This window comes from Theropithecus gelada, chromosome 1 (assembly GCF_003255815.1).
Source record: "Theropithecus gelada isolate Dixy chromosome 1, Tgel_1.0, whole genome shotgun sequence".
NCBI classification, from domain to species: Eukaryota; Metazoa; Chordata; class Mammalia; order Primates; family Cercopithecidae; genus Theropithecus; species Theropithecus gelada.
In genome coordinates, this window is record NC_037668.1 from 2,343,868 (window position 1) to 2,364,530 (window position 20,663).

The window sequence follows — 20,663 nt, forward strand, 5'->3', positions numbered from 1 at the left end:
TTCAGTAGGAGCCCCAGGTTTCTCTGGATCACATCACTGAGCTGGCCTCAGCCAAACCAGTGTCAGTGCTAGAGAGGGAGGGGCTAGGTCAAAGCAAGGGGGTCAGCTGCTCTAGGTCCTCCCTGGGGCAGGTGGTTGGGACTGAGCAGAAACTTCAGTACTCAGAGTGTAGGAAGCAGACTATCAGGAGTCAGGTTCATGGTGGGAAACAATGTTGCCAGGAGCCCCCTGTGGCTGAGAAAAAAGCAAGGAAAATCTTTGAAGTGGGTGTCAGTGGACACCTGGGACCTACACTCTGGCCTCCAGACCCCTGGTTGCGTCTGCCTGAGAAGATATTACCGTTTTGATGCTGGTGAAAGGAGTGTTCCCTTTTTAGAATTCCTGGAAGCTCTTATTTTACCTGTAGGCGGTTATTTTATAGGTTCTTAAGTCTTGAAGGGGTCTTGACTTGTAAAGGAAACATGTTCTAGGGAGAATCTTCCCTTCGTTGGGTCTTGTGTTCAGTGCCTGCCTGACCTGGGACCTGCTGAGCCTCAGACAGGCCTTTTGATGTGCCAGCATGGTTAGGGACAGCAGGGGTGGAAGGCAGCAGTGTACTCCTGGTGGTCACACAGTCTGTGAGATGGGAAGTCGCATCTGTGACTGATGGGCCCTTTGCCCCAAAGTAACTTGTACAGGGCAAGGGAATTGACACAGTTTATTTTCTGCTATTTCTTGCCAGGACTGGTAGGAAATATGTATCTTGAGATTTCAATTAGGGAGAGATGGATTTTTCACATTGGTACTGTCCCATGAAGCCTGAGTCACTGAACCTGCATGGTCAAGGCCTGTCTCTCCTCTGACCTGCAAAACAGAATGCAGGACTATCAAAACTGCAAGGGCCGTGAAGCCTGGGCAGGTGAATCCCTTCAGCTGTAGGCCCAGGAGCCAGCCCCGGGAGAGGAAGGGGCTTCTCACAGCCACAGAGCATGTTAGTGGCAGGTTGGCCATTTGAACTCAGGACTTTGTACAGAAATGTCTTTTGGAGCCACCCAGTTTTTGTGGCTTTTTAAATCTCATCTGGGTCATGAAGTGGGCAGAGTACATGAAGACCCTTTGTAAATGATTGAATTACATAAAATATTGTTTATTGCTAAGCAGACTCAGGGTCCACTCTTCAATCCACTGAGAGACAGACTACCCTGAGGCAGTATCACTGTAAGGATAGGAACTGTCCCTTATTAATCATAAGAGTTACCACTTATGGGTTGCCAAGTAGGTACCAGGCACAATATTAGATGCTTCTCAAAGCCTTATTTTCTACAAAGCCAGTAAATACTGAGTACTTACTATGTGTCAGCCAGCATTCTAACCACTTGATGTATAATATCTTACATATTCCTTGTAATATCTTGAAAGATACATGCCATTTTAATCCCTATTTTGCACAGGAGAAAACTGTGGCACAGAAAGGATAAAGAACTTGCCCAAAGTCATATAAAGGCAAGAGCCAGGATTCAAATCCAGGCCTCTGTCAGCACATGCATTTTTTTCACTTCCTCACACCCTTTGCTATTAGTCATTGTCATACCCCAGCACTTACCACCAGTACTTACCACCAGTGCATTCATTTGCTCATTTATTCACCACAGCCAATACTTCTGTTTGCTCTAGCATCATCCCTGGCATGAAAGATTCATGGTAAATGTCCATTGCTTTAGGTCCTAACTGGACCACCCAAGCTTAGCCTTGGGCTAGCCTCTGGTGTTCCCTGAATGTGCCCTCCTCAGGGTAACTTGGCTGTTGCTGCTGTCTTTTTTCTTTTCAGCCTGAGCCTAAATTTCTTTCTCTTCTGGGTCCCAGGAGGACTCTTGTGTTGGCTGCCCTATCCAGACCTGTTAGGCTCATTTCCCAGAAAGCTGGCTTCTTGTCTGTCCTGGATGAGCTGACTTCTCAGAGGAGAATAGCTGTTACATTCATTCGGCACTTAGCACAGTCAGCCTCAGGAGCACCCTTTGGAAGTGAGACAGCCCTGACTTTCAGTTCGGGCTCTGACATTTATTCACTGAGAGACCTTGAGCTAGTCAAGTTCCAAGTCTCAGCTGGCTCATCTGTAAAAATTGGTTTAATAATAGCCCTATTGCATGGACTGAGTAAGATCATGGAAATGAACCTACAGGTCTGGCTGACAAGGGATGACAATAAATGGTAGCAGTTCTTAGTCTTGGCAATGGCCCCTCCAACTCTAATGTTCTATGAATTTGCACCCATTTCCTGTGTCCCTAGAAAACAGAAATCCCCTTCAAGGACCAGAACCATGTCTTAGGCCTCCTTAAAGCCCCTGGACCTAGCTCGCTGCTCTGAATCCAGAGGCGTCTCAGAAGAGTCAGCTTCTCGTCCAGCAACCTGCCATCACACCTTGAAGGCCTGTTGGGGCCAGGCCCTGTGGTTGATGCCCTGGATATCCAGGTGACTAGGATACCACACTCTCTCACTTCTCTCGAGCTCACAGTTGATGGAGACACAGTCATAAGAGCAAGTAAAAGCAATAGCATGATAGGTAACAGACGTCTGAAGGGCTTACCTCAGGTCCCACTGGTCCCAGCCTCTTACTATTGGAGGAGAGATTGCTGGAGGAGCCGGCAGTCGCTGAGTGGGAAGGAAGGGGGCTCCAGCATCAGTATCAAGGGCTCTGACAGCTAACGCTTGATGCTCACCACCTTCCAGGTGAAAATGGCTGGGATGAGCCTGAGGAGGAGACTGGGGCAGGGGCAAGGTATGTCTTTCCTCTGCTGGATAAAGGAAATGTTAGGGTCTTCCCAGTTGCTGGCCATGCTAGACTCTTCCTGTCTGGAGCTGCAGAGGGTCTGCACTTTGGGATTGTAATTCAGGTTGAAGTGTAAATGGGAGAGGTGGGGAAGGAGGATTGAATGCCTCGTAGGAGAAGCATTTCCAGCTGCTGACTGAGGTGGGCAGACTGGACTGATGGGCCCCCTGGCTATGGCCCTCTAGTCCTGACCTGGTGTCCGTGTTCCTGCCAGGACCAAGATTTAGGGCTCTGGCATCTTCTCTGGGGGAGACAAGAGCCTCAGCAAAAGGAGCTGGGATTTCAGGAGGGGCCATTTCCCCTTTCCCTTCCCAGAAGGAGTGGCCAGAGCACAGGCTTGGCCTTAAGGAACCACTGGCCTGGGCGGAGGTCTGAGGTTACCTCTGGAGTGAGGCTGGGGACAGGGGTATCTGGAGATGGGGGCTGTGTCTTAGGGGTGTGTGGGAGGAGGAGGGACACAGCTAATGAGAAGCAGGTGGAAGGGCTGCATGCCCCAGCCAGGGGACAGGCTGGCTGGGATGGCCCAGTCAGTAGGAGGACCTGTCACCTCACAGACAATCCCACGGAACAGGCTCCGGGATGCCCATTCATATTAATTATGTGTGAAGTGGGCGGTTGTAAAGTTAGCTTTCTCTTCATTTAGCTGTCACTGGACAGAAAAATATGAGCTGTGGGCAGATGCCCCTGGATGAGAGCCAGTAGCCAGTCTCTGGCCTCCCTGTACCCTCCCCTAAGAGCCCCCCATCCCACCATGGGTCCCCTCCTGGCCTCTGCCAGCCTCTGCCAGCTTCTCCCACTCTTGCTTCATTGACCTCTGGCTCACCTTTATTTTTTCTCCTGTCTCCCACTTTTGGTTTCTTTGTTTGGGTTTATCACAGATCCTTTCCTCTTCCCTCCTTTCGTCTTTCTAAGCCCTCTTGAGACAGAAAAAATGATATTTTTCCACAACCATCGCTCTATCTCTGGCACCCAGCACATTGCCAGGCTGAGTTGGTACTCAAAATGTTTGTAGAACAAACTACTCTTTCTACGTCTGACTTTGTGGGGAAGAAGGTCCAAAACTTTGCTGATCACTCCTTGGATGAAGAAACTTCTCATACAGCGGTGTGAGCCCTGAAGTCAGAATGGTGGGCTTGAGCCCCAATTTCATTACTGCCTGGCCAGGTGAAAGAGATTCTGTTCATCAGTGGCAGCCAGGGATGTCTCTCCTTCCTACCCTGACTCTCCTCTTTCTGCTGGATCCCCTCCCGGATACAGGGCTCACACCTGTGGACCTCAGAGCCAGCGTCAGGACCGAGAGGAAAGAAATCACCAAAAGTCAGACCCTTGTATAGAGGGAAGGGGAAGGAAGGGAGGGAAGACAGACTCCTCTGGGGATACATGCGACTGTCTTGGCTGGGAAATCTGATCTGGTGGGGGACTCACCCCCTCCTCTGGAATCAGCTCAGCCCTGATGTGTCTTTGTGGGCTTGGGTTTCTCTGTGCCTGAAAGATGAGGCGTGTGGTGGGGGTGGCTGGGCTGCTGGCAGAGGCTGAATTCTGAGCAATGTGGTTGTGTTTACTGGGAGGGTGGGAGGGCCAGACCTTTTTCCTGCCTTCCAGGCTTCGGAGATAAGGCAGAAAGTGGGGATGAAGGATAGAATGGGTAATACTCTGAAACTACAAGAAAGAGTTCTGGCTTTTGTCTCTGCGCCACAGCTCAGACATGTTCCTGGGGCATCTGGAAGGAAGCCACTCCACTCCCACCACCCTGGGGTCCCAGCCCATGGGGAGCACAGAACCTCAGTGGGCACCCCTTTCTTCCATTTTACCTCCCGTCCGTCGTCAGTTTAGCCACAAAGTTATTTCAGCTTTTTTGCTACCCTTCCCACCCTCAGTTTTCCCTGCCACATGCACCCAGTCCTAGAACTGAGCTTTTCTCCCTGCCTCCCAGCACAGCCAAAGCCACAGAGACCCTAGGCAGGTGACAGGGCCCGGCCTGGCATGCATCGGCCTTGAGGGCTCTGCTGCAGGACCACCTTCCCCTTCCTTGCTGGCCCCTCAGGGGTCCTGGCCCAGCCTGCATCCTGGACACAGACCAGCCCCAAAGCAACCAGTGTCCAGCCCTGGGGATAGACAGTCACCTGGTATAAAAAACACCACCACCTTTATTAGAATGCTGGGCAGCATTTTTTTTTTCTCTCTCTCTCTCTTTCCCTTTTCTTTCTTTCTTTTTTAAAAGCATGTCTTTACAAAAATGGGGATCAGGAGCTCAGTCTGTGGAAATCTATTTTATTCTGACCAACATCCAGTATCATTTCCATGGCATAGCTCTGGGCTGGTCCCATGGAAGAGATTCCAAATATGTGATGATTTCTGGTGGAATTTCTGCCCCCTTAGAGGGGAAGATGACTGCATGGCATGCTGGGAGTGCAGGCACAGGGCAGGAGTGAAGGTGGCTGGAGCTGAGGAGCCAGTGTGCCTTAGTCTATGCTGACCTTGGCGTTCACGCCCTCCTTAGTGTCAGATGCCAGCGCGCCCCCTGCTGGTGGGGAGGGGAAGCAGGGCTGACTCTACCCCATCATGGGAGACTCCATTTTGGTTTCCATCTCATCATGAAGAGCTCCCCTAGTCCACTCTGCGTTCTCCTCCCATTTTCCTGGGTTCCCTGAACGATAAGCCAAGTAAGCTGTCTTAGCTGGAGAGATGACAACAGACTTGGACAAAGTCTGGAGGCAGCAGGGCAGTGTCTCCCTGCCTCCAGCCCAGAGTTCAGGTGAGGGGACTCGGTGGTAGGAAGAGTCCTGGCTGCTTTGAAGCCCCTTCTCCAAGGCAGCCCCACCTTATTCTAAGAGAAAAGACCCTGTAACGTGTTCCCTGCTCGGGGCTGACAGTGCCAGCTGTTCCCACAGGCCTCCAGAACCATCTGGGGCTTGGAGGCAGAGGTCCTTCCTCCCTGGTGTCCAGGCAGGGGTGGGCTGGGAGCGGCTGGGAATGGAAAAGGAGGTGGGCAGCTCATTCTGCAGGTCCATGCTACCGATCACGTGGTCCAGTTCAGAAGGCCAGGTGGCTCCTTGGGCTTTACCCTGAGTGAGACGAGGCTTGGAGACTTATAGTCGCCCTCTGAGGAGGGCTCAAAGCTGTGGCCCCCCAGGGTGGGGGGAAAGCCGTGGATGGAGTAGATGCCAGGGTGAGCCACAGAGGAGGCTGGCACCCCCATGAAGCCAGTCACACTCCCATGGGGGTGGGAATATGGAGACATGCATGGGGAGGGGATGCCCTCTGGAGACACAAGGCAGGGGCCCCCAGGGCTCCCGGATCCTGGACTGGCCCACAGGGAGTTCTGCAGCTGAAAAGAGAGGGAAAGAAGGCCCATGAGCCGGCAGCCTCAGGAGCTGACTTCCTTACCCAGGGGCTTTCTCTTTGTCCTTGGGGCCCCAGAAACTTTCCAGGAAACCTCCACTTGGCTCAGATCTACCCCCTCCCACCCCCAACACTGGCAGTGGCATCTCAGGAGGCTCCTGCCACTGTTCTCAAAATGAAATTTTCTTCTGTGATTCCTTTGTGTTCCGCATGCGTCATTCAGGAGACAGGCAAGAGCCCCGGTTTGCAGAGGAAGAAGTGAAGTGGTATACCCACCGTCATACAGAACCCTGACGCTCTCCAGGTCTCTTCAGGCCAGAGCTCATATTCTTTTTGGTGACCCTGCCAGGCCCTGGCTCAGGTAGGGCTGGGGTCTTACCTGAGGGTGGCTGTCAGTGCGGGGCAGCACAGAGATGTCATAGGCAGCGGTGAAGGGGTTCCGCCCCTCCTGCATCTTCCCATAACGCTCGCGCTTCCGCCACTTGGCTCTGCGGTTCTGGAACCAGACCTGGGGGCAGGTTGGTGGGGGTGATAGGGCAGCCTTGAGGAGAGGAGCCTGCTAGGGATAGTTGATGGTTGTGTCCTCTTGTGGGATGGGGAGCAGGCTCCAGGATGGAGGATCTCAACTGTTAATCCACACTGTTATCCAGGCCAGGGAAGCCTGGGAGGAAGCCTGGGAGAGGCCCAAACCCAAAGCGGGTTAATTGGCCCCATGGGCCTTCAGCTACCACTCTCTAGGTCGAGTCACTCTGGTCCTCCAGCCTGGTGTCTAGTAAGGGTGTTGTGGGGGCGTCTGTGCGCCTCAGGGGCCCTAGGTACTTCCTGGGTATACTGTGCACATGTTTTGGGTTTCTGGTCTCCCTGCCTCATCTCCTTTTCCAAGCTACCCACCTCATAGCATCCAAGGAATCTTAGACATTTCTGTTCAGGTCATGGTCCTGTTTAAACCCTCAGTGATTCCCCGGAGACCTTGGTCCACAGCATAGCTTCTTAATAAGGCCCCTGCCTCTCTGCACAGCCTCATGTCCTGCCAGGCAAACACATCAGATTCTTCCTGGTTGCCTCCCAAGCTCCCACCCAGCTCTTCCAAAACACACTGCTATCTTGCTCCTTCCATCTTTTGCTTAGGTTTTCTCTTCCTGGACTACTCATCCCCTCAACATATACATCCATGCTGGGCATCCTCCACAGGACTTCCAAAATACCCTGGACCTTTCTTTGTACTCACCCCATTCCATTACCATGATCTGTTTTGGAATCTGTTTCTCCCATTTATTTGTGAGCCCTTGGCAGATAGGGGTGGCACATCTGTGTGTTGTGCACATCTGTGCACATATCTATGATGAATTTGTTGTTTGGTATATGTGCTGTGACTGTTACATTTAAGTGTATTGGTATATATGTTTTATATTTCTATCATTTAATCAACATTCATGTGTCAGGCTCTAAGCTAAATTTAACAATGTCAAAATAAAACCAGCCAAACAAAAACAACCCCTGCTTTCCAGGGATATCTAGCTGGGAGTCACAACAGAAGCTGTGTGTGTGTGTGTGTCAGTAATCCGTCTACCCCAGCTGGGATGAGAAATCCCACCCCAGCCTCCCAGGCTCCCTGCCCCTGTGGTCATTCCTACTCATGCAGGCAGGTAAGGCACCAACAGTGAAGGGGCTGTGCATACCCCATCCTCCTAGCTCCCAGGTTGCCAAGATAACAGAGCAGGCCTGCAGCAAGGTCAGCAAAAGGCCACCCCCACCTGCCCAGCTGCCTGGATTTCCTTTCTCTGCTCTCCCTCCCCTATGGGAGGATGAGGGAGCCTGGAGCCAGTGAATCTGGCTATTGGGACTTACTTTTCTGTCACCACCCATTCTCCCCTGGGGATCCCACTGTAGGCCTCCCCCGGGCTCTGGACCTGCCCTCTGCATTGTCTGGTGTGTAGTCTCATTCTTCCTTTCCATGGGGCAGGGTGTATGGGTGGGTTTCATGCTCCTGCCAGAGAAAACTTTCCTACTCTAGGGTCTCCGTCCTTCAGGGAGCTTCTAGACTAGGGCTGAGGGCCTTGTGGCTACTCCTGCACCCTCTCAGGTTGAAAAGGCCTAGGTGAGGAGCAGAAGGAAGTGCTCTCCACCTCCCACAAACACTTGCTTCGGGAAGAGCTGGTTAGACCACACCCCGGAGGCCTGCTGAGGTAACTCCATGGTCCATTCCCATGGCTTATATCATGTGGGGTTGCCTTGAATGCTGGGCCTTTTGCCCTGATGACCTCAGCCCCTGGGGGTCTTGGGGGACAGTCTTGGAAGTCTGTTTTGGCTGCCACCTGGGAGGAGCAGGGAGGCAGGAGGACTCAGCAGAGAAGGGGAAATAGCCCAAGTCTCTCTCATCTTGTTGGATGCAGCTGTAGGGCCTTCTCTGTTAGATGACAGCGCCTGGCCTCTTTACAGACTGGCCTGCCAGTCCCCATATCCTGCCAGGACTGTCTCCTGCCCTAGTGCCTTCACAAAGAGTATCTGGAAGGGCCCCATGCAGGGTAAGATAGCATGAGCTTTGTTCCTGCTAAGTCTCCTCCATGGTGGGAGAGAGACTCCTCCGCCTAAGAGGTCACCTCCTCACCTTTCCCCAGAACTCCAACCCACCCCTCCCAGTGCCTCCTGCTTGGCATCGGGAAGCCTGCTATGACTGAGCCAGTTCAATGCAAGCCAGTGAATGGCCATCTTCCTCTTGGGCCAGACTCTTATTGAAACTCCTTCCCCATCCCCAGCCTGCCTGCCACCTTCATGTGCTTTGACACTTCCAACATGCTTGGATGTGGGCTTCCCTTGCCTTCCTCCCTTCTCAGCATTTACCCACCCACAGGCTGGGCTCCCCTCATGTAAAACTGGCCACAGCCCCTCTGGGAAGCCCTGGTGCCTGGTCTCCATGGGGGAGTTTGTTAGGGTGGGGAAGGGCTCCCAGTCAGCCTTTCCCAGCCAGGGTCTGAGCGCTGGCAGGGACCCAAAGTCGGTGGCTCCTGACGACTTTGAGAATCACTCACCCTGAGACCTCCCGACAGGAGGCTGAGACCTCCCATTCTAGGCAGCCACCTCAGGAGCAGCCCTGATGTGTATTCAGCACTTCACCGCTTCCAAAATGTGGCCATCCCTGTGATCCTCAAGGTAGTCCCTACGCAGCCAGTCCCATCATTCCCTTTTCCTGAACTGGGAAACAGACTGAGAGATTCATTAACATACCCCAAATCACCTCCAGTAAGTGGCAGAGTTAGGACTCCCACACAGGTGATGGCTCCCAGAGGCCATCGCCCTTACACCCAAGCATAAGCCTCAGTTTGGGCCAGAAGAGCCTGTGGCTGCAGCAGAGCTGGACGTGAGGGTGAGCCAGGAGGGGAAGGCTGAGGCAGGCCCCTGGGAAAGGTAGCTCTGGGAGGCACCAGTGCCCACCTCTCCCAGCCCTTCCAGGGTCTGGTCACTGTGTGATAGAGGCAGCCAGAAAGCCCCATCCCCGCAGCGCCCTCACCTGTACCCGGGCCTCGGTCAGGTCTGTGCGCAAAGCCAGCTGCTCCCGGGCGTACACATCAGGATAGTGGGTTTTCTGGAAGACCTTCTCCAGCTCCTCCAGCTGGAATGTGCTGAAGGTCGTGCGGTTACGGCGCTTCTTGCTCTTGTTCTTGGCCAACTCCATGGAGTCAGGGAGTCCCGGGGAAAGAGGAAGACGCAGGCTGGCCAGGCAGGGGCCTGGGGAGCCTTGCAAGTTAGAGGGCCCGTCTCTGGGGCCCCCTCGGCAGTCCAAGGGCAGCTGGGGGAAGCTGGCAGCTTTGGAGGCCTTCTCCTCAGCTGCAATGGAGAACACAAAAAGGAGGATGGCAACTGAACCAGGGGCTTTTGTGGGTTGGAATGGAGGGAGGGGGAAGAACATTGACGCCTCAGTCTCCGCCTCCCCCTTCTTTTCCCTTCCCGTCCTCCCAGGCAGCCACCCTCCATGGGAGCCTGGCATTTAGAGGCCTGCCTGCTGAGCCTCCAGCTGGGGAGGGGGCCCTGGGGAACTATGTGCTCTGTGGTCTGGGCGGATCTGCTGGGGCCAGAGTGGGGTTCATTTCGGGGAAGTGCTCTGTGGTAGTGCGTTCCATAGGGACGGGAGAGGACTGGCGCCGCAGCAGGACCACCACCCTGGGAAGGCCAAGCATGGGGGCAGAGGGCGGGGTGAGGATGGGATGGTTGACATCTCCCGCTCCTGCCAGAAAGTGCTTCCTTGTTCCTAACTCTGCAGGCCTTGGTTCCCAGGCCCTTATGCCCACACCACTGCTCCCAGAGCCAGGCAGGCAGTGGACGTGCGTGCTCAGACCACCTTTGGCTGGTCTGGCTGAACTTTATTCTCTGAACCCCCAGTCTCAGGTCAATATCAAATTCCCCAGCTCTGGTGTAAGAAGGGCAAGATGGGACAAAGAAGCTTCCAGAGGGATTGCCTCTCTCCATTCCTCCTAAAATTGTGGTGTCTGGGCAAGGACTTAAGCTCCATCTATAGAGAAGCAGAGCTGAGATAGGCTGTGCTCAAAGAAGGAGAGTTGGGGACCAGTGTCACAACAGGACACGGCCCCCTGTCCCCATCATTCCCATCATTGCCCACCCCCTCCTTCCTCAGGAGTTTCTGACTGCTCCCGCATTGCCTGTGTTTAACAGGCAGGGAAGGACTTGATTGCAGACTGGAACAGTTTCCAGCAGCCCCACTCTGACGTGCTAACCCTCACTCCAGAAACTTGGCGGAGCCTCACCACGGCGGATCGACCGACGAAGCATGGTGAAAAATAGGTCACCCTGATTGCCCACGCCCTCTCCCTCTGGCGAGGACCCCTAGTAGCGTCCCCATGAAATCCCTCCTCAACAGTCCACTGGGATGGCAGCTGAGACGCCACAAAGACGCCCCACTGACTCACACAGCCTCTTGCCTGGCTCTGGGCCCATCTCCAGTGGAGGCCTGGCCCTGAGGAGACCCAGCTAGCTGGCACAAGAGGCAGTTTCTTCCCAGGACTTGGTGTCGGGATCACAGCTGTGGTTGGGGGAGGATGGGACTGGAGGAATGGGCCTCTCAGGATCTGGGTCTGATGAGTCCCTGTCTGCACTGCGAAGGACAAATCAGGCAGGGTCCCCCTCAGCTGGAAGGTGGTCAGTTACTTTCCAGGACTACCCAGGCCATGAAATAAGCTCCAGTGTGTGTCCTGGAGGTCCTGGAGGACTGGGAGAGTCAGGCAGGGCTACCTAGCCTTAGACCATGCCCAGCCTGTACACAGGTAGCCCATCCTTCACAACTCAGGTGTTCCAGTCCCCTGACTTCCATTCTTCGGCCAGCACATTTCCGGTTTAGGGGCAGTTCCATTTGTTAGAAGCTTAGGAAGGAAGACTCACAGAAGTTGAACAAAATATTTGAAAATGGTCAGGAAGACTAGGGACACTGGAATGGGAAATCTGCCCCCCATCCCCGCCGCCGCCACCACCACCACACACAAACACACAGCAGGCCATGGAAATGTTCAGGCTGAGAAGGAAGAGGCTTGGTGTCTTGGGTTCGTAGGGAGGCTGTGCTGGACTCCAGGCAGAAAAGGGGTGAGGGTAGCTCAGGGCTGAGGGTCAGGGCTGGGGTTCAATAGTACTGACATCCCAGCAGAGGCCCTCCAAAGCCCTGGGGCTTGCTCTTCTGCCTCTTGGGTCTCAATAGGACCTGCCCAGAGGAAGTGACCAGATCTGGGGCCCTGGGACTTGTGTTCCTGACCTTGAGCCACCAAGCTGCCAGGGACAAGGGATGAAAGTGCAGTAGGACTTCTCAGAACAGCTTCCCCAAGGAGGAGGCCAAGCCTGCTGACCTTTACCCAACTCCCACGCCTTCCCAGTCTACAGCCCTCTCAGGGGACCACAGAACTGCTCTCTCCCTCATTGTCATTGCCCTGAAATCTCCTTCATCTACCTGGAGGACAAAAGAGGGAGGGTGGCATCCCCCCACTTTGGAAGAGAGGGACACTCCTCAGAGAATACAGAGCAGCCTCCTGAGGAGCAAGGCCCAGAAGAGGAAAGGGATAGAACTGGGATAAATGGAAGGCGGAAGCCAGGAAAGACAGGCCAGGAATAGCAGCCAGCAGCTTGAACCTAAGCTTGTAAAGGAGAGAGGGCTGCTCTGCTGAGGATGGGGCACATATGAGGTGTGTATGGGCTGTGCAGAGGAGTCACTGCACCTGATCCAGACACTGGGTGGTTAAGGTGGGGTACTACATGTTGGAGACAGCCTGAGACTGAGCGCTGGGGTGTCTTCTGCCTGCATACCCGCAGGACCACAGCAGCAGCTGTTGGGCGTGAAAGCCAGGAGCATTTTAACGTAGTAAAGGAGCTCTCTGTCCCTGACCCAGCTCTCAGGCCTGCCGCACCCTGAGCACCCCTCACCCGGAGGAGTGCCAGAGCCCCTACCAGCAGCTGCTTCTAAGCCACTGTGCAGACAGGAAGCAGGGCCGCAGCAGGCCTGAGTGCTCCACTGTCCCCACGGAAGGCATCCATTGAGGCAGCGGGACCAGCCTCAGCTTTCACATTTCGCCGCAGCCTTGTTCCACGCCACACTGTTTCCTCTGGCCACTGTGGGGTCGCTACGCGACCTGCAGAGCTCACTGAGGCCCAGGCTCCTGCAGCTCCCGCCGAAGACTCAAAGCCAGCGTGGACATAAAAGCCGGGGGCAGGACCCCGGTGAGGCCTCGGTTTCCTTCTTGGGGGTTCTCAGCCTTGGCCCAGAAGCCTCAGCCCGGGTCTAAGAACTTGGGACTCCCTCCTCGACGACGGCGGTCGGCCGGGTCATCCGGCTGAGGGCCTCAGCGGCAGCGGGCAAAACTCTAGTAGGAGTCGCTTGCCGAGGGCGTGTTTCGACGTCAGAGCCAAACTCCGGGACAGACTAGCCAAGCGCGGAGGGCGCGAGAGTGGCTGGCAGCGCCAGTACGCAGCCTGGGTTCAGAGCAGGGCTGGGCGTTCTCAGCAAAGGGCGGCCTGGGGCTGCGCGGGCGGCGGGCGGCAGGCGGGAGTGGGGCGAGGTGCGCCAGGCTCTGGGGCGCGCAACCGCCCAGCCTCGTGAAAGATCGCGCCGCAGATGGGACGCAGCTGCACGCTCACTCGTATGGACTGGAAACACTCCGAGCCGGTTATTTTAAAAACGGGGAAATAAGGCGGGTTCCCTCTTCGTCCGCCACTTCCCACAGAGTAGGCTGCGCGGCCCTGGGGGCTGATTGTCGCCAAGCAGCCAGGCTCCACCGCGCCGCGCTGCGCGGAGGTCCGCTCTGCCGCAGGGACGCTGGCCACCCGTCCAACACCGGCCGGAGCGCCACAGGCGAGCGGCCGCCGGGATCTCTACCAGGCTCTGCTCGCACCTGCCTGCCTACCTACCTTTCGTCTGGCCTGTCCTCCGCTCAACTGAAATCGTTAATTTTCTTATCCCCCTTGTTCTCATTTTGATATATTCCACGCTTTAAACATGCTCCGTTTTGTTTGGTCTGCTCCCTCCCTCTTTGTCCTTTTACCCTTCTCTAGTTATCCGTTTCGTTCGATCTTTCTCCTGCTTTTTTTCTTCGTTCGTTCCTCATTTATTCATTTCAGTTCATCCCAGCTCGCCCACTGCCATTTACCCTCTCGTTCCCGCCGCGCTCTCCGTTGTTTTGTTCAATTTCTCTTCCCCTTTTCTTGGTTGTTGTTCGCTTTCTTTGATTTTCTTTCTCGGTATTTCGTTGTCAAGGACACCCTTGCCGTCGGATCCCAGGGTGCTGGGTTCCTCCCGGCCGCTCGTTCCCCACCAGCGCTCTCTGCAGTTCGCGCGGCACCGGTGTGGTACGGGAGCCCGAGCGGTCGGTGCCGGGTGCGGGGCGCCTAACAGGGACGCGGACCCGGTGGGGGTGGCTCCTGCCCGACACGGAGCGCTGAGCCAGGCCGGGTACCTGTCCCTGGCGGTGCTCACCGCGCTGCGCGGCCGCTGCAGTCTGGCTGGGATCAGAGGAGCCAGGCCAACTGCTTCTCATTAAGTCCCAACTGTGGTTTTTATCAGGAGAGCCTCTTTCAAAGGGCACAGACACGAAACTCCGCGGACTCCTTCATTTCCTCCGTTGACCCCCACACACCTCCCCGCCCTCCCCGACACATTCCCACCGCCCCGGCTGGGCGAAAGCTGGAGATGCCCGGCCACCCCGTGGAGGCCCGCGAGGCGCCAGCCGGGCGGCAGCAGGGGGTTGAGGCGGATCTTGGAGGATCCAGCTCTGGGACTAGGCTGCGGGATATGGCAGCGCAGATAAGGTAGGTGCGGTTTGGGCGTCGAGACGCCTTACAGGTCACAGGGTGCGGCGGACGGTGGCAGAGCTGCCCATCAGCCTGCCAGGCCCCTGCCTTCAGGCGCATTCTCGGGTGCCGGCGCGCAGTTCGGCCGGCCTTAGCACAGGACACCGGCCCGGGAGCCCGCGGCGCCTGGGGGTTAGGTTGCCCAGAGCTGCTCCTGACTGCCCAGCGGTGATGATCCAGTGCAGGGAAGCCAAGACTGCCAGAAGGGCGGCTATCATCGTGCATAACGGCAGGGAGGCCAGCTTAGTATGAGAAATAAGAATAGTTATTCCGTCTTGAGGACAGCCCTGGCATTGCACGACCAGTCGCGGCCAAACTGTGCCAGTCTGCCGCACAGGCAGCACCCTTCCTGTGAAGAATAGGCCCGGGGAGGAGAGGCGGGCCAAGGCCAGGCCGCAGTCCCCAGCCTACCCCGATTTGGCCACTCTAGGTCGAGGCCCAGCCTCAGGGCCCTCAAAGGGCGCCAGACACAAAAGCCGCGCTTCTTCGTCAGGTCTCAGTGTGGCTCCACAGCCCTCGGCCCGGTCTGGGCTTCGGGGTAGGTGGCAGTTCCAGTCCAACTTCGGCAAAGCATGCTCTCTCCTTCCCAGGTCCGGCTGCTTTCGGGCCCCGACTGGACCCCGGGCCGTCGCCACTGCACCTTCCCTCGACCTCCCGCCTCCCATTCCCGCCGCCGAGGAACGGTGGTTCAGCCTCCCGCCCCGCCCTGGCCTTTGCCTGACCCGGGCCAGCGCCAACTCGGCTTCCGTGGGAGCCGTGGCGAAAGGCGAGAGAGGCAAAAAGTTGAGAAATAGGCGAGCGGGAGAGATAAGCAGGAAGGCCCGGGTGGGCCCGGGTAAGGAAGAAGGAGAGAGGGTCGGGCTGCGCGCTACGCCCCTCGCCGCGCGTTACCTTCCGCGGAGCCCTCGTAGAAGTGGCCGCCGTTGAGCGCCGGGCCGAGCCCAAGGTCCTGCAGGTACTTGGCGGGCGGCTTGGCCGGCTCTGGGAGGTAGGGCTCCAGGGTCCCGCAGGCCGGAAAGCGGGTCAGCCGCGGGCCGCGGGGCGGCGCGGGGTGCAGGTGAGGCGCAGCGGCTGGGGTTCCCTGCGGGCCCGGAGGCTCGTCCCCCGAGGCCACATAGGGGCTGGGTGCAGGCCCCACGCGGAAAGGCGCGCAGTGCTCGGGGTCCATGCCGGCTCAGGGCACACAGGCCTCCGGGGCTCGCGTTGCCCGCGCGGCCTGTGAGCGCCCGCCAAGGGGGAGGGACCTGGGCGCGGGGGCGCGGAGCCCCCGGGAGCGGCGCGCGCCGCGGGGGGCGGGGGGCAGGCGAGGGGGCCGCGCCTCTGACTTAATGCTGGAACCATCCACGTCACGTGTGGCCCGGTGCGGGTTAACCCCTCGGAGCCCGGGAACCCCCTCCCCCCATTCACCCAGAGCCCAGTCCCAGGCAGCTCTGGAGAGGATGAAGCAGCCTCCTCTCTAGGGCGGAATCCCTTTGTCTACCCATCCAGGTGAGTCTTTTGCTCAGAGCACACCCGTGGTCCTGATATCCGGCCTAGAGGCTCTTGCCCCTAGAGGGGTGAGGCCGTGTGGGCATCCCCCCGCAAACACTTTTAGGCCTGGACTCCGGACATCAGCCTGGGATGAGGGCCTGGGCAGGCAGGCAGGCAGGCCTTAGGCTGCAATTTTACCTAGGTCTCCACTGGGAGCTGGACAAAATGTTGCCTCAGCAAAAAAACACCTCCCTTAGAGATCTCTTGTTTCTCACAGTGAAAGGAGCTATTGGGAGTGTTGTGTGGAAGCAGATCTAAGCTGGGAATGGGGTGCTGGGGAGCTTGGGCCTGGACACTATCGTTCATTAGCTATGGGTCCTTGAGCCAATCATGAGTGTCCTCATCTGACTGTGGAGGTCGGGCCAAGCCAACTATGGGTCTTTCTATGTATTTGAGGTGTGTTTCAGAAGTAGCGGCAGGGCCAGAGCAGACAGGAGACTCCCACCGGCAGCTCAGGACTGAACAGTGTCCTGCCGGGGCAGCCTTTGGAACAGGTGGAGGATGAGCAGAAGGGCTGGTGTTTCCTCTGGCAGCAGCTTGGAGTGAATGCCTTTCAATGGGCAGATGACCCAAGTGTCTGGGGATCCACTGGAGAGACTGTCTGCAGCTCAGACCTCAGGGCTGTGCTCCCTCAGGCCTGACGATTCAGAAGGGGTGAGAGTAGAACTGCATCTTCTAAGAGTTGAGCCTCCCCAGCCAAAAGGAAACAGGATTAGAGCAGTAGCTTAGAATTTTGGAAAAGAGAAATAACCACCACCCTACCTAAGATCTGGGGAGAAACACCCAAGGAGCCGAGGACCCTGCTCGCTTCCCATGGATTGAGGAGCCTGTAGGGCTGGGTTAAACTGTTTTTATTTTCAATGCCCCCGAGACTAGCAAGAGAGGTGGAGAGTCAACATCATTTGTATTTCATTTGAATTCTCAATTTTTAAAGGAATCCAAGAGTCCTGGTGTGAACACCTCCCTCTTCCGCTGGGGGCTTAGAAGGGGTTTCTTGGCTCCTCAGCCAGAGTTGGGCTGTAAATCAAGACCAAACAGGAACCAGAAGCCTTGCATCTCACAAGGAGTCATTAAGCCGTTATTAAACATACCATAACTTCTCTGAAGCCTTATTGGTTTCAACACCACATTGGAGGCATTATGGCCATTAGGGCCCCTAATCACGGAATGCAGACTGGCCAGAGAGATGGGAGCACCTGGGGCTGGTATTTCTAGTCAAGAGAGAGGTTTGACTTGAAATTAAGCTTCCCTCCTGGCCTCACCAGAGGGATCCTTTCTCCAGGATCTAGTGGATCCAGCTCTGGGCAACCAATTTCAATCGATCACCTTTGCCCATTAATAAGGTTTTTAAATAGTTGTTGATTGGATATCTTTTTCTCTCTCTCTCTCTCTCTCTCTCTCTCGCCTGTACCTGTGAAATTGCATATTGTTGACTTTCTAGGAGGAAGTCAATTCAGGATACCTATTCTATTCAACAGAATTATCAAGCAGTTTACTGTGGAGGATGCAAATATCACCCAGGAAAATGTCACCAACAATTTAAACAAGGCAGCCTGAATCAAAGGCTGAGTCTTTGCCTCCCATGACAACCTTGCTGAGCCTCAGTTTCCTCATCATAAAGGTGGGCCACACATGGAAGTAGGATATTTGCAACACATTCGTGTTTTGATGCACTGTATTAATTTAACAGATGGTGGATGATTACCATCTCCAGTGGGTTCCATCACTGATTAGGTAGAAAGCTTCTGACTTCAGACTGAATGGGCCTAAGGCTGGAGCTGAGCAGAGAGATGCAAGGACCTGCATCCACTTTCAAGCCCAGAAGTTTCTCTTGACATGCTCCCACTCTCTGAACAGAGCCAATTTCCATGCTGGGATGGTGTTACCAATTAAACTGAAGAGAGAGAAAACCCTAGACTACATGGGAGTTTTGTGGGTAAGTGGAGTTGCCCCTCCTGGGAGAGTTTTCTTCCAAAACCACACAAATCAGCACACTAGGAGGAGACTTCCACTGTCTTTTAAGCCATTTATGCAAACTTTTATCTATCTCTGTGTGGTCTGGAAAGAGTTTGATGGAGCAGGTGCATAGCAACTCAAAAACAGCAATCTCAGAGTTAATAAATTTTCCTTCTTAGGGAGGCTGGGAGATCATGGAGTGCCACAAAGGCCCTCATATTATAGGTAAAAACAACAGCTAACACATATATCTACAGTGTGCTGGGTGCTAGCTCATGTATTCTACATACATTGTTTTATTAATTTTTATTTTATTTTATTTTTTTAGATGGAGTCTCAGTTGCCCAGGCTGGAGCACAGTGGCCATGATCACAGCTCACTGCAACTTCCGCCTCCCAGGTTCAAGGGATTCTCCTGCCTCAGCCTTCCAAATAGCTGGGATTACAGGCATGTGCCACCATGCCTGTCTAAGATTGGTTTATTTAATCCTCACAGCTCAATGAAATAGGTACCCTGTTTTCTAGAGAAAGAGCCTGAGGCCAGGAGGGAGCCATTTGTTCAGGCACAAATGGGGTTTCTTGGCTCTTTTGTGCCAGTTTGTGCCAGAACCAGAATTTATACTCAGATCCACGGTCCCCCACTCCGCATGACTCCTCAGTCCTTCTTTAGTTAACGAAGCTGAAATCTTCCACTGTGCACCCTCATTTTCCCAAGGAGAAAGCTGGGACTCCTCCCGGAAAGGAAGGCTGAGGCCAGAGTGGCCTGAGGACACTGCACTGCTGCTTTCACGATCAGCAGATGACATCTGTCGAGACTCACATGCCTAGCTTCGGCCGCTGGTACAGTAGGTGGAGGGTGGTTTCTGCTAAGCTGAGACCAAATGAAACAGAGTGCTTAACACTTGAGAGGTTTATGACCAACACAGCCAGATGTGGGGCAGAATTTCAAGATAATTTGTGAGTTCACCATTCATGCTGTTTAATAACCAATTGAATTATAACAGCATTTGTCACTGAAAAATTGTCTGTGGAGTAAGAGATGAGTGGATGGCAAGATCCAGATAATTCCAGGCCCTATAATGAAAAAACTGAACAAAACCCCTCTCCATCTGCTGAGAAGAGCTACCTTTTAAATGGAAATGATACTTACTAGCTGTTTTACACTGGCTGAATGTTTAATTCATTCATTTAATAGGAGAGCCTACCATGTGATCCCCATTTGCTGGTACCAGGATACAGTGGCACACACGACATGTGATCCCTGCCTTCACAGTGCTTACACTTTGCTGGAATGGAAGTGTCTCATCCACATTGAAGAAAATCATCATTTGGATGTGAATTAGAGTAGAATCTGGTCTTGTGAGAAGAGTTTCTGGCTCTGGGCCTCAACTGTAAGGTCAATTCTTCATTTAGAGAAACATCAGCCACGGCACCACATTCCCTTTCATTCTCTACTTCCCTCAGCCTGCACCACAGGAAGGACAATGCGCTCCTTTCCCCCCCAGTGGATTTCCAGAAGGGATCGGCACGATGAGAAAGAGGTAACCTCAGATCTGAGATTTGCTTGACATATACAAAACTTCTTTCCGACAGGGAAAACTCAGTTGCTTTTTTTTTCCTTCAAAGGAAAGACAGTTGGTATTATGTTTGTCCTGTTTAGATACTGAAATCCTAAATTGATTCATATAAAAATTCTGGGTTTGGGAACCCAAGAAGATTGTTTCTCATTAGTGACATTCTTCCTGGAAGGTCAGGCTGAGGAATGGTAAATAAACCTGTGGATCTGGTGCTTCCTCCTCACTCATGATGAGAGAGAGTGAGAGAGCGAGAGGGAGAGCGAGAGCGGAGAGGAGAGGAGGAGAAGAGAGGAGAGAAGAGAGGACAGAGGACAGGAGGAGAGAAGAGGGGAGGGGAGGGGAAGGGAGAGGAGGGGACGGAAAGGAAAAGAAAAGAAAAAAACTTTGTGTTGTAGACACCCAGACTCCTTGGCTGTGATTCTAACAACCCAGGCTGAAGTCTGCTTTGGAGTAAAATTTCTGGGAAGTTTTTTCTCTTTCATCGATGTGATCTGATTCATTGGGAAAGACACTTAACCTCTCTGTGCTACAGGTTCTTATGCGAAAATGGGAAGAAATGGTTCTGTACTCCAGCTTTGTGGGAATGAATGTGATAGGAATGATACACATGTTTCTTGAGCCTGAATTCACCACTGATCCTATGGTTTTCTGCTCATTCTCTCTGCCCAGCTCACTGAGATTGGGTTGTAATGGAGGGAGGGGCCAGAGAGGCGGAGCTGTGTCTCTTCTGTGGTAGACCTGAGTTTGACCTGTTGCCTTTGTGTGAAGGTGAATAGATTCCGTGGCAAGTGCTGGCATGGACCATAGAGAAGTCATTTTGTAAAAGAGTTTTTTTTTGTTTTTTGAGATGGAGTCTCGCTCTGTTGCCCGGGCTGGAGTGCAGTGGCGCAACCTTGGGTCACTGTAACCTCTGCCTCCTGGGTTTAAGCAGTTATCCTGCCTCAGCCTCCTGAGTAGCTGGGATTACAGGCATGCGCTACCACACCCTGCTAATTTTGTATTTTTAGTAAAGACAGGGTTTCACCATGTTGTCCAGGCTGGTCACGAACTCCTGACCTCAGGTGATCCACCTGCCTCAGCCTTCCGAAGTGCTGGGTTAACAGGTATGAGCCAGCA

General features: G+C 54.4%; 1 protein-coding gene across 1 annotated transcript; it reads right to left on the reverse strand.

The window, feature by feature from the left end:
- Window positions 1-4,663: 4,663 nt before the first annotated feature.
- Window positions 4,664-15,733, reverse strand: ALX3 (ALX homeobox 3). The gene is made up of 4 exons (XM_025405630.1): window positions 15,377-15,733; window positions 9,657-9,973; window positions 6,528-6,656; window positions 4,664-6,134 (listed from the first exon to the last, which is right to left on the reverse strand). The coding sequence occupies exons 1-4, from the start codon at window positions 15,651-15,653 to the stop codon at window positions 5,826-5,828; spliced, it is 1,032 nt and encodes a 343-aa protein (XP_025261415.1). The 5' UTR covers window positions 15,654-15,733; the 3' UTR covers window positions 4,664-5,825.
- Between the last annotated feature and the right edge of the window lie 4,930 nt (window positions 15,734-20,663).

Coding starts and splice junctions, on each gene's coding strand:
- ALX3 (XM_025405630.1), bottom strand. CDS start 15,653: ATGGACCCCGAGCACTGCGCGCCTTTCCGCGTGGGGCCTGCACCCAGC. Junction 9,974..15,376: donor CTACGAGGGCTCCGCGGAAG/GTAACGCGCGGC, acceptor TCTCCATTGCAG/CTGAGGAGAAGGCCTCCAAA. Junction 6,135..6,527: donor GCACTGACAGCCACCCTCAG/GTAAGACCCCAG, acceptor CTCTCTTTTCAG/CTGCAGAACTCCCTGTGGGC.